General features: G+C 36.5%; 1 protein-coding gene across 1 annotated transcript in view; it reads left to right on the top strand.

The window, feature by feature from the left end:
• Window positions 1–12,717, top strand: part of prune2.L (prune homolog 2 L homeolog) — a 164,997-nt gene that overhangs the window by 68,027 nt on the left and 84,253 nt on the right. Inside the window, exon 7 of the mRNA XM_041584636.1 lies at window positions 11,611–11,769. Coding sequence (XP_041440570.1) covers window positions 11,611–11,769 — 159 coding nt within the window. The remainder of the gene's footprint in view (window positions 1–11,610; window positions 11,770–12,717) is intronic.

Here is a 12,717-nt window from a genome sequence, read left to right as displayed (position 1 = left end):
GGCGCCACTGACTCCTACAGCTCACCTTCTTTATCATGCCTTCAAGGAACACTGGACTGGAGGTTACTTTTGTACCAAATAAAAGTTGTGGCCATATTTGCCTAGTAATTATCAATAGGCAGGTATGGTATCCCTTATTTAGAAGCCCGTTATCCAGAAAGCTCTGAATTGTGGGAAGGCCTCTCCGATAGACTCCATTTTAATCAAATAATTCAAATTTTTAAAAATGAATTCCTTTTTCTCTGTTATATTAAAACAGTACCTTGTACTTGGTCCTAACTAAGAAATAATTCATCCCTATTGGAGACAAAACAATCCTTTAGGATTTATTTAGTGTTTAAATTATTTTTTAGTAGACCAAGGGGGGGGAATGCAATATTGATCGCTAATGCAAAAATCATTCACAATCCGTTTGCAATGCAGATAAATATTTTGCCTTTGCGAATACTATGCCCCTCATGCAACAGTAGGATAGCGATTGCGAATTTTATAGCTTGCGAACGTTCACAGTGTATGTAATAATATTTTGCAATCACAAAGCATTTTTGCGACAAAATATTTAACGAAACTCCAGAGCAGGTGTGAAAGGTTCACAATGCGCAATTAAGATTCACAATGCAATAAAAGCCTAAAGACTAAGAATATTACAGTTTGACATGCAAATTTTTATTTGCAAAGTTTTGCTCTTTATTACATTTCCCCCTTTAGGTATGGAGATCCAAATTACGGAAAAGATCCCTAATCCGGAAACCCCCAGGTCCTATACCTGCATTAATAACACATATTATATTATTATAATACACAAAAGCCATGAATATCCTGTAAATTATATCCTTATAAACGGTGAGTAGTGATGTCATCAGTTATAAACGGTGAGTTCTGATGTCATTTCTGTCACATGACTCACCAAAACTTGTGTATTATAATAAATAAAGTACCCCCAGTTGCAAAATATGAGGATATTAGAATTAACCTCAGAGTTTCCTGACCTGTATAAAAACACTCGGCCTTCGGCCTTGTGTTTTTATATGGTCATGAAACTCCTCGGTAACTTATAATATCCTTATATTTTACAAAAGGGGGTACTTTATTCACTATATATTATGCAGTGCTGTACAATAAGTGGGTGTATACAAAAAACGTACAGATTACATACAACAATGCAATCAAAAATGGACAGGGTAGTGCCAGACGTGGCTGTTTCTTGGCCTGCGTTTATATAGCATTTAAACAGCCTATCTGCTCGCATCTGTATTTGCTTCCCTCTGCACTGACAGGCACTGGTGTGCACCATGGGCATCCACAGATAGGAGCAAGGGGGCACTTGCCCCACCTGGACTTGTACTTTATAATAAAGGATATTCTTTTGCCATACGTATGCATATATTGTTTTGTTCTTTGTTACATGAACACATTTCTTAAAATTACCATTAAGAACCTGCAATAAGCTTATAAAAGGCTTACATCTTATGGTCAGCACCCCTTCAAATAATGGACCATCCCAATGCCTATTCTACTGCTTAGCGCAGCAGTCCAGATTTAGCTCCACCCCTTACCTCTGTGAGACGCTTCCTGCTTCTCAACTGTGTGTGGAATGAGAGAATCAGAGAAGAAATCCAAATAATGCAGCTTCTTTCCCAGGACAGATGAGTGTGAATCTGTTGTTTTTAGCTTACAGTGTGAAAGGCAGTGTATGTGTGTGTGTCAATGCCAGTGCATGTGTTTGTGTGTCTGTGTGTAAAATGAAAATGTGTGTGTGTAAGGGCAACTGTGTTTAAAAAGGTCTGACAAACCCTGTGTGTGTTATAGAGACTATAAATGAACCTGTGTATAGCTGGGTAACTACATTCATTATTGAATTGTATAGGTACAGGTTGGCTGTGGGTTTTGCCTACAACTTGAAATTATAATATAATATATAATCTTATGTATTTTTGCACCTCACCACCTCTCCTGCTCCTGTCCTGTATCCACATCATTGTTTATTTTTGGATTACTCTTATCGTTTAACCCTTCTGCCACTCTGGGAAGTAAGCAGCTTTCCCCTACACTGAAACAGAATGTATAAACATAGATTCTATGCTAGTGACATTTTGTTGTGAACCCCAACCTTTTGAATCCGTGAGCAACATTCAGAAGTAAAAGGAGTTGGGGAGCAACACATACATGAAAAATGTTCTTGGGCTGCCAAATAAGGGCTGTGATTGGCCATTTAGTAGCCCCTTTTTGGATTGTCAACCTACATTGAGGCTCTGTTTGGCAGTGCACCTGGATTTTATACAACCAAAACTTGCCTCCAAGCCTGGAATTCAAAAATAAGCACCTGCTTTGAGGCCACTGAGAGCAACTTCCAAGGGGTTGGAGAGCAACATGCTGCTCACAAGCTACTAATTGGGGATCACTGCTCAACTTTATGTATAGTAGAACACCCATTTTACATTTTTCAGGGGACCATAAAAAATGGTGTTAAGTCAGGGAAAAGTATTATGCATTATATATTGGTGGAACCACAAAAAATGGTATAAAATATGGAAAAACATAAAATTAAGCTATGTAAAATGGAGGTGTCACTGCTTGTATCCAACTGTAACTAGAATTCTTGAGGGAATAACATTCTACAAACTGCTGGCTAGAAATTGTGCTAAGAAAGTAGAAAAGACCAAATGCTGTCCTGGCAAAAAAGGAGTTTGTGTCACTAATAGAATGGTGATACATGTGCAACAGTAGCTAATTTACATATTTATAGAAAAGCTGTTGTGTGGACAGTTGTTTACATATTGCATATATATGATATTTTTTACATAACTTTGTAAAACCTTCATCTGAATGATTTCTATATTGATATATTTTCTTGGAAATATAACGGTATATGTTGTATTTCTATTGTGTTTATTCTCTACATATCATAAGAACTTCATTCTTACCTCAAAACTTTTTAAAAAAAATGTAAATGGTCTTATCTTCAAGAGGGGTCCTCTGGTAATTAGCTTATATTTGCAACAAATGGCACACAGACTGTTGGCTCTGCGTGTGTGCGATGCTATTGGTGTTTACCCTATTATGTTGCAATTTAAGTATACACCATAAAGTTTATCAACAGGAAACAAACCAAATTATGAAAAAAAAAATAGTTATATGCCGTAGAATTCAAGGACTATAAATTCCAATTTGTAATAAATGTTAACGTCTTAAAGCATGCCAAAATAACATTTCCATTAATACTTTCTATTTCTGGGGTATTTTTAGTAAATGACTTGTCAGCAGAAAGGCTTCATTAGACCCATCAGGATATCGGCCCATGAATAACGATCCCCAAACTGTACTGACAGTTTCCTTGAGCCAAAATGATAAAGTACCTCTGACAAAAGCCATATTGTGCTCTCCATGAGAAGAGTTCGAAAAACAAGAGAGACAGTTTGCTCTTAATTTGGTCAGGTTAATATTGACACAGCCAGTTCCAAAGACTCAGAAATGTGTTTACTAGACATTTTGAGCAAATCGCTGGGGTACATGACAGATAGCAATTATAAATGAACACACAAGTTGCATGGATGCAGCGGTTGTAAATATTAACAGAATACAGTGATAGAACCAGCTTCTGCAGCACAACGTGACATCTGCATTATTTTTGGCTTAATAAAATATTTATAAGGGAAGAGAGATCTATTTTTTATTGAAACAATTGCATATTATAGTTTTCCCAAAAAAATCATTGAGACAACAATAAACAAGTATAGTATTATCACATCGCTTTCTATATTTTTATAACTTAATTTTATGGGCGTTTTTGTTATTTTCCATAAGTTTTTCTTAAAGTAACAGATCAGTGTAACAATAAAAACTGGGTACGGGAAATAGATAGGCTGTGCAAAATAAAAACTGTTTCTAATACAGTTAGTTAGCCAAAAATGTAATATAGAAAGTTTGGAGTGACTGGATGTCTAACAGAAGATAACAGAACACTACTTCCTGCTTTTCAGCTCTCTAACTCTGAGTTAGTCAGTGACTTTAATAGGGCCACATGGGAAATACGTAACTGTTCATTGAGTTTGCAATTGATCCTCAGATTCAAAAACAAACAGTTATGACCCATGTGCCCCACCCTCAAGTCTCTGATTGGTTACTGACTGGTAACCAATCAGTGGAAATCAAGAGAGCTGAAAAGCAGGAAGTAGTGTTCTGGCTGTCATGTTAGACATCCAGTAACTCCAGCCTTTATACATTACATTTTTGGCTAACTAACTATATTAGAAACATTATTTTAGTTTGCACAGCCTATCTATTTACCCAGTTTTTATTTTTACACTGAACAATTCCTTTAAAACCTAAAGTTATGTACTGTGACCTTGTTTGCTCTGCTTTTCCCTGTACAATTCCATTTCAGTGTCGCAGGGTGTATTTCAAGCCTCAATTATCTTATAGATGTCTTGATAAGCTACTGAAAGGAAAGATGTAGATCTGTAATATTACTAAAATATTTCAGAAATAAAGTAAATAAACTTTTTATCACTACATGGCCTAAAACAGTTCACTCCTTGCACAACATTGGATTTTGTAAAAAACAGTTTGGCATTGAAAACCAAGCATTTGCAGTGCTCGTTTTCACACCAAATACAGAGTATATTAAAGAGTAAATACAGCACTGGCTTATTTTGGAGCCAGTCAGGCCAAACAGTACTAAACAGACCAAATGGCTTTGCTTAAAAGTTTGTCAGATCACCATGCAGAAGTGTGGGGCTGGGTTGGTGGATGCCCAAATGTTCCACTAGTGATCCTCTTTCTGCCCAATGATTGATTAGTAGTGCCAAAGTTGGATCAGCCACTTCATAACAAGCAACATATCTTTCTACAAAAACTATGGGTTTATTTATTTAGTAGGTACGGCAGGCACGATTAGGACCAAATACCCACTATTATTATTACTTAGAAGCCCAAAACACCATATAGATTGCAGCTAAACCCTTTGTTAGATGCAAAGCTGCATATCCTTTGCCTCTTGCGCCCATTTTACTATAGGTATACCCAAAGTATGCTAAGAGTCATTGTAAGCATGCTACCATGCACCATCACTTGCACTCCTAGAGCACACTTGGTATTTCACATCTTCATGTTTGCGCAGTATATCGTTTTATGGACTTGTTCTTGAACAGAGATGCTTTGGGCCTTTTTCATTCATGAGCAAATATTAGGGGACAGGAGGCAAGAGAAGACATGATGTTAATGTGGTTAATGTAGTTATATTGTACCTTTAACCATTTTGGCCCTAGTTTCTTTTTTGAGCTCTGACTACAAATGGTCCAGGTAAGGATGCATTCTACCAGAACTTCCAATCTAGCAGGAGTGGAACGGCAGGCAGGACTTCCAATTTTCCTTTTTCTTCTTGGTCCTTCGATTCAACTTTCAACTTCTCAAAGACTAAGGGTGGGTTTTACCCCTTAGAGGTCCACTAGACCTCTAAGTATTGATGCTCAAGTGTAATGAGTACATCATGAGATCAGGAAAGTCATATAAAATACAGCTGTGTAAATAAGGTACATGATGTAGCAAGGCAGGGCAATTGTTGCATCTTTTAATACAAGACAGCTCAGTCCTTATTTTTACAGTGGCTATTATTTTGCAAATGCTTGGTGGACTGTAGCAGAGAAGTCCCACTGAACAACAAGAAAGCTGTAATCATAAAATGTGTGCTCAGGATCCTATGATCTGTAAAATTAAATATGTGTGTGACTAGTACTAAATATATGTTAGGATGAAGTTCATGCTATCCTTCTGCTGGGTTTGTTTTATTCTACCAGTTCCTTCCCTGGACCATTCATTATGCAAGTATTTAAATTTTAAGATTGCACTGCACTTAAAGCAACTATGGCCCACACTGTGAAACTCCTCATTTGCCATAGACATGTCATACAGTAGCTGCCAAACATCAATATTGATGCTAAGACTGACAGGTGACAGAATGGTCAGGCTTTGAAGGTACTGAGAGATATAGCCCTAAGCATTATTTGGCAAAAGATATATGCTTTGAGGCCCCATAGTAGGTAACATGATGTGCCACTTCTTCTCTGTTTTCCATATATCACTAATATATGCCTTCAACTTGTTACTATTAGAGGAGCTCCCATTTTTACTTCATACTTTTTCAGCTCTTGTCCTGCACTTACCACCAAAGGAGGCCATATCTTGCTGTAAGCACAAGAAAGTCCTTTGGTGGTTTATTTGCATTTATACATGTTAGAGGGAGATACTATATATATGCATGTCTCATATTTTAAGGGACATCAAAACTTGGAAATGAAAAGTCTCTATAAGCTTTTATATACACTGTTTGTTGCTACTTTGAAACTTATATAGAAAGGTTTTTATTTATCACTTTTGTTTGCCTGGTAGGTTTTTAGTGGCAGCTCGTGAATATGTATCATAATTTATCTAAAGTTCGACTAATCACAATGCACCAGGTTGGGCTTTGTAAAAAAACATATCTTTGAATGCACAGTCTATACAGTAGTAGATTTTGAAACCTTATATCCAGAAATATTGGAACTATGGGAAGGCCATCTTTCATGAAGCCAGTTTTTAACTTCATTTTTCTTTGTTTTAATAAAATATGAAACAACATGAAATTTATTATATGTATAATGACTTCTATTCTTTTCTACCAATATGGGTAGAAGATGTATTTCATGCATTTAACAGTAGTGCCATCTAGTGGAACAATTTATGTTTTATGTATATCAAATCTATTGTATTCGCAGTAAACACATACACATGGCAAACAAACCAAAACATACCTTTTTAGGTTTAATTATCATGAAAATGTATTTATTTAAATTCTTGCATTTTAAAACAATGCAATAAAAGGCAGAGGGAAAACAGAGGGGTTGTTGTATTGGCAGATTATTTGGGGTTAGTAAGAGTTGTAACATCTCCCTTTTTTTGTAACAATATTTTTATTGACATTCAAATTTACGATATATCTTGTAGTTGTGGGCTCGAAGGGTCATAGCAAACAATGAAACAAACAAATCTTTTTTTCCAGCACCACATAGTAACCCAGTATGTAACTAAATTTACAAGGTTCTAAGGTAATATATTCTAAAGCTGATACATTTACATCCAGGTCATAATTATTATGTAACAGTCCCCATCAAAAGAAAAAGTAATTGTTGATCAAGTTCAGGGTTTAAAATGATCAGAGTTATAAAGAAAGGAGCAATTTTAATGCTTCTAACCACAGTTTCCAGGTTTTTAAAATGTGACCATGTTTTATAGAATATATAAATACAAATAAGTCCCAAACCTAGGGTACAGCAGTCCAAACTATCCGTTAGGTTCTCTTCCACCTTCAACATCCAATTCCAAAAAGAGGGATTGCTGTATTCCTCAAAAGAGGATTTTTTTGGGGAAGAAAAGAGAAACAAAGAGATAAAGAGAAAAATATAGCGTTCTCCAATATGGGCGCACACCTTCAGTGCCTGAAAAGCATTTCTAAATTATCGTGATGAAAGAACTTTTCACCTTTTAGTGTCCCCTAATAAAAGGGTGAAAGTTAAATCTATTTCAATGGTGATAAAAAGGTAGGTATCAGAGTATGATATAAACCCACACTTTAAAATGTGGCTATTCCGGAGTATATTATACTCACAGACCCAAGAGTTATTTCAGCGAATCCTAAAATTAAGGGCAAGTCGGATCAGCTTCCAGTATGCTTTTTTCCTTGTGGGCAATAAAGAGCGGCATGTGCAGAAGTGCTAGTAAAATGTTTTAATAATTAGTTAAAAACACACTCACAAACCATTCCCCATATAAGTGCCTTGTTGAAAACACTGAGGATCTCCACGGCAGCAATTCTAAGTCCCTCGGCGTCTCCCGGAGCTCACTAACAAGTACCCGCTCCATGTCTGTACACTTCCGCAATGTTCTGTTCTCATAGGCTTCCTCCAAGAGCTATCGCTCTGGTTAGATTTTCATTCATCATGATACATTTTATCTTTAATTTGCATGCTTGCAACAGTATTGACCTAGACTTCCAAGCTTTAGCAATTGGATCACATTTTAGGTAAACATAAATGTAGGGAAAATAGCATTGTACACATTAGTCCACCCAATCCCACTAGACATAAGCCTACAAAAGAGCAGCCCCTAAACTAGTTTGGGTTAGCCATCACAATACATTTAGCTCTCTTTTCTAGTGTTCTGTAACATCTGGCCAATACTTTATAAGAGGTCTCCAGTCAAATGGTATTGATAGAACTTTCTTTAGGTTTTTGCCAGAAAAGCTTTCTAAGCTTCGGGATCTATAGAGCGCTTAAAATCAAATCATGGAATTAAGTATGTTCTCTTGGGTGCACTATTTTACAATGGGGTAAATATAATACAGAAATCCTGAGGGTGATTAAAAGGATGGATGCACCGTTTTCAAGAATGGATGCAAAATAATGGACCAAACTTTCTGATGAGGGAAGTTGGTGTGGATCTTGCTAGGTTTGTCAACTAAGCTGTAAGAGAGGCAGGGCCTCGATAGGCATAGACCTCCTTCATTTTTTGTTGTAAAAAGGATCTTGCTGTTTACACGTGGGGGTTTATTATTCCATATACAATTTGGTGTTTTATACTGAAAGAGTTCTAAAATGTCAATATGAACAGGAAGAGTTTGGTAAAAGATTTACAGCAATGATATATAAATATATATTTTTTTGCAATAAATTTACATATACAAAATATCTGATATCTATTTCATTCTTCAATAAGTTTAAACAAAGAGAAGTATAATTTGGGCTAAGAAATATTTATTCCCATAACTGACACAAAGATTACCATGTAAATTCAAAATTACATTTCAAGAGTTTTACCATCTGCAAAGGGAGAGGCAGATAAAGTACTTTGGATTTATCATGATTTAAAGGGAGACCAGGGATTTTACTAAACCTGTCCAACAAGTAATATAAATAAGGAAGTGAAGTAAGTGGCTGAGAGATCAGCAACGTGACATTGGCTGCAAACATAGATATTTTGTAATGGGTATCTTTAATCATAATTGCTTGACTATAAAATAGGAGAAAGAGAACATACTTGATGTGTACCCTGTGACAAATTTAAAGGTGTGGAATGAAATCCCATTGAAGCAACATAGGTACTATGATATAAGGCTTTGAATCGAGTAAAAAAACTTAGACCAAATCTGCATCTCACAAGTATGTAATGTAAGTAAAGCTAAGAAAGCATATAAGAGACTTTACGGATATAAAGCTTTAGGAGCATAGCTTTAGTAGAAGTTGTGTGGGTCTTATGAATTAATAATAATAAGGTTATTTTAATAATAATTAAAAATGAAATTCTGGCTTCTGGTTTTCATGCATACTATACAGTGTTTTACTATATTCTGCAGTATATAAATAGGATTAGCCACTAATGAGGAGTTCTAAATCCAAGTATGTGGGTAGGTGACCTAACGGAATCATTATTGCCTTTGTGTCAGAATGAAAATACATCTATGGTAAATAACGGACCTTCTGTGGACATTATCTTTGGAATTAATATTTGTTAATATTTACTTGTGGACTATGTTGGCATAAAAAGCATATTAAGGGAGAAATCCAGATGCACAATAATGGTTAGTTAGGAGGATAAATCACAAAAAGCACCTTTAGTAATTGGAGGCTTTCGTCCACTATGTCAAAATCAATTGCTCTTTTGGAGAACCAGTAGCATTACATTAAAGAGAGCAGTTTTTTTCTTATACTTCTAAAATCTAATATGTGGGCAGTCATGACAATATGTGTGACCACATTACAAAAGTTGTGACATGTTCTAACCATAACTCCAGGGAAGGTGGGGAAGAGTGAGCTTTCATGATGAGTGAACTATTTCAGCTGAACAGTTTTGAAACACAATTTGCAGGTTAAAATTGACTAAATTTCCTGAATCAGTGCTAGAATTTAACCAGGCATTTTGATTCAGTGAAGAAATCAAGGTTGATTACACCAGAAAAGTACACTCCTTGTCTTTCACATCAACCAATCAAATCTAACAAGGTAGAGCAATGTATGCATGTAGATCACTTTGGTGAAGTTTCACACTTTCGCAAATTTTTCTACAGTTTTGAAAATTTTCTGACAACGCAAAATGGACCAGTTTCTTGAAATTTTAGGCGATATGGGCAAGTTCCACTCATCACTATTTTCTGCTGTGAGAATGGGAGTGCAGCTCTTAAAGAGTGAAAAGCCACATTAATTGTATGAGAAATTACAAGACTGAGCATGCAGCAATACGTGTTAAATATGACTGTGTATGAATATACAACTTCATGTGCCAATCTGCACTTGGATAAAAGCCGTTTCAGGGGTAGAATGTGCTGAATAGGATAAAGCAGACATAATGTTTAGACTGTGCAAAGCAGATTGTATTTATGTGACCATGAAATATAAACATATCCCTGTACTGCTGTACCATATGTGCAAATGGCAAAGTACCATATGTGCTGACGGAATAGTCTGAACCTTGTCTGGGAAGCTCCTATCTGGATGTCTGAATGATAAGCACATTTACTTCCGTCTCGGACCTCATTGGAGATGCATTTGTAAACAGTGTTGACAAGCTTGTTGACTCCCTTCATTCACACAGTGAATGAATGCATGAAGCTACTAAAATAATACATTTCTCAGTTTGGGCTTATTGCAATTATACACCCACAATCGAAAGCTGTAATTAAAGTATCACAGAATAAAGTGGCTCCTGTATAGGCCGCATTAGTACTATAATGTCATCGCCAGTTTATACTGAGAATGCCATGATTTTTCAGCAGTGGTACTGGAACAAGATAGAGCAGACGCACACCCACGGCAATCTCCTGACGATATGCCTGGTGCTCAGTAATAGAGGGTACGGCAACCTCAAAATGTAGTCAAGAAACAAAGATACCGGCACACAAGGCTTGCTTGCAGGGAAACCCTTGTTTTAATTCAAAGTGCGAAAGTGCAACGTTTTGGGGACACGCCCCTTTCTCTTGCTTGAGAAAGGGGCGTGTCCCCGAAACGTTGCACTTTCCTTGTGTGCCGGTATCTTTGTTTCATGATTTTTCAGCAGGTCATTACTAAGATCTGTTGTAATTTTGAATCTTTCTTTGAATATTTCTTCTTGCTTTTGTAGGTTATCATATAAGTTAACCTTTACTAATCTAATAGTAATGTAGGGTCCCAAGCATTCTGGATAATGAATATCCTGCATCCCATATGCTGTACAGGTATAGGATTTATTATCCAGAATGCTTGGGACCTGGTCTGTTTTATTATTACAGAGAAAAAGATTATAAAAATATTAGAATGGTATATGGCCTCCTATAATTTAGAGCTTTCTGGATAATGTGCTTCCGGATACAGGATCCTATATGTATACTTCATTATTATTCCAAGAATGCTGATGCCCTCGTGATAATCTGGAAATCCCCTGCCCACAAATTCTGGGTGTTGCCCTGTTTCCCATTGTATTAAAAGGTGTTTGCAGCTATTAGAATTAATTTAAAGGTGTGGTATTTATTGCTTATAAATACATTTTACTGTTTAAGTATCCATCATGCCTGTATTAGTAACACTGAATATGTATTATTTTTGGCAGGAATTAATGAGCTGCAGAAATATTATCGGGGAGCTGAAACTATTTCTTGATAAATATGGCATTGATATACTGATTCTTTTGGCAAGTTACACTACAGAGGAACAGATGGCAGTGCAACAAATAGCTGTGCACTCAGAGAACCCAGAACTGTGCAATCAAGTAAGCAGTGTGTATGGCTCCAAGCATATTTCTAAATATATTGTATGTTTGTCCATTACATTAAAAAATAATATTATTTAACAGATCCATTTCAAATAACCCCACAGCATGAAAGTTACATTTTGAAAAAAAGATGTAATAATTGTAGTTTTCAGTTATTCAGTTCAGTTTTCAGTCAGAAAATAAAGGCATTTATTCACTTACTGTTAAATCCTTTTTTCTCCAGTCCTATGGGGGACACAGGAACCATGGGTGAAATCCCTTCTTGTCAGGAAGCAGGACACTTGTAAAAGAATTGAATCCTTTGCCCTATATAATCCCTTCAACCACCAGGTACTTCAGTTATGTAACAAAGAATCGAGCAAACAAAATTATAACTCAACCAATCAACATACACTGGCTGAGAAGAAGGAGAAGACCTCCCTGTTTCCTGGGAGGGAGGTTTTGTGTTCCCCATAGAACTAAAGAGAAAAGAATTTAACAGTATGTAGATAAATCCCTTTTTCTCTTACCTTCTGGGGGACACAGAAACCATGGGGACATGCCAAAGCTGTCCCCTTACAGGGTGTTGGAGAAAGCAGATGATCTAATGTCTAATGCTGGTGCCTCAGCTCAGGTGAATGTATCAAAGTGATAAAACCTTGTAAAAGTATCAACAAAAGACCATATTGCAGCCTTACACAACTGCTCTGCAGAGGCCATGTTTCTGCAAGCCCATCAGTGCTTGAGTAGAGAGGGCTTTTATCTGAAAGGGAGGTGGTTGCTGGAGAGAATTGTATGCCTGCTGGACCATTTCCTTGATCCATCGAGCAATCATGGCCGTAGAAGCTGGATGTCATTTCCAGCTGCCCAATGGAATCACAAAAAGAGATCCAGATTTATAAAATGAGGCTGCACAATAAACATACGAGCGGAGAGGGAATGTACAACATCCAGGTTGTGGAGCTT

Source organism: Xenopus laevis, chromosome 1L, assembly GCF_017654675.1.
Source record: "Xenopus laevis strain J_2021 chromosome 1L, Xenopus_laevis_v10.1, whole genome shotgun sequence".
In the NCBI taxonomy this organism is placed as follows: Eukaryota; Metazoa; Chordata; class Amphibia; order Anura; family Pipidae; genus Xenopus; species Xenopus laevis.
Note: the sequence above shows the minus strand (reverse complement) of the source record. Positions and strands in the feature narration are given on the sequence as shown.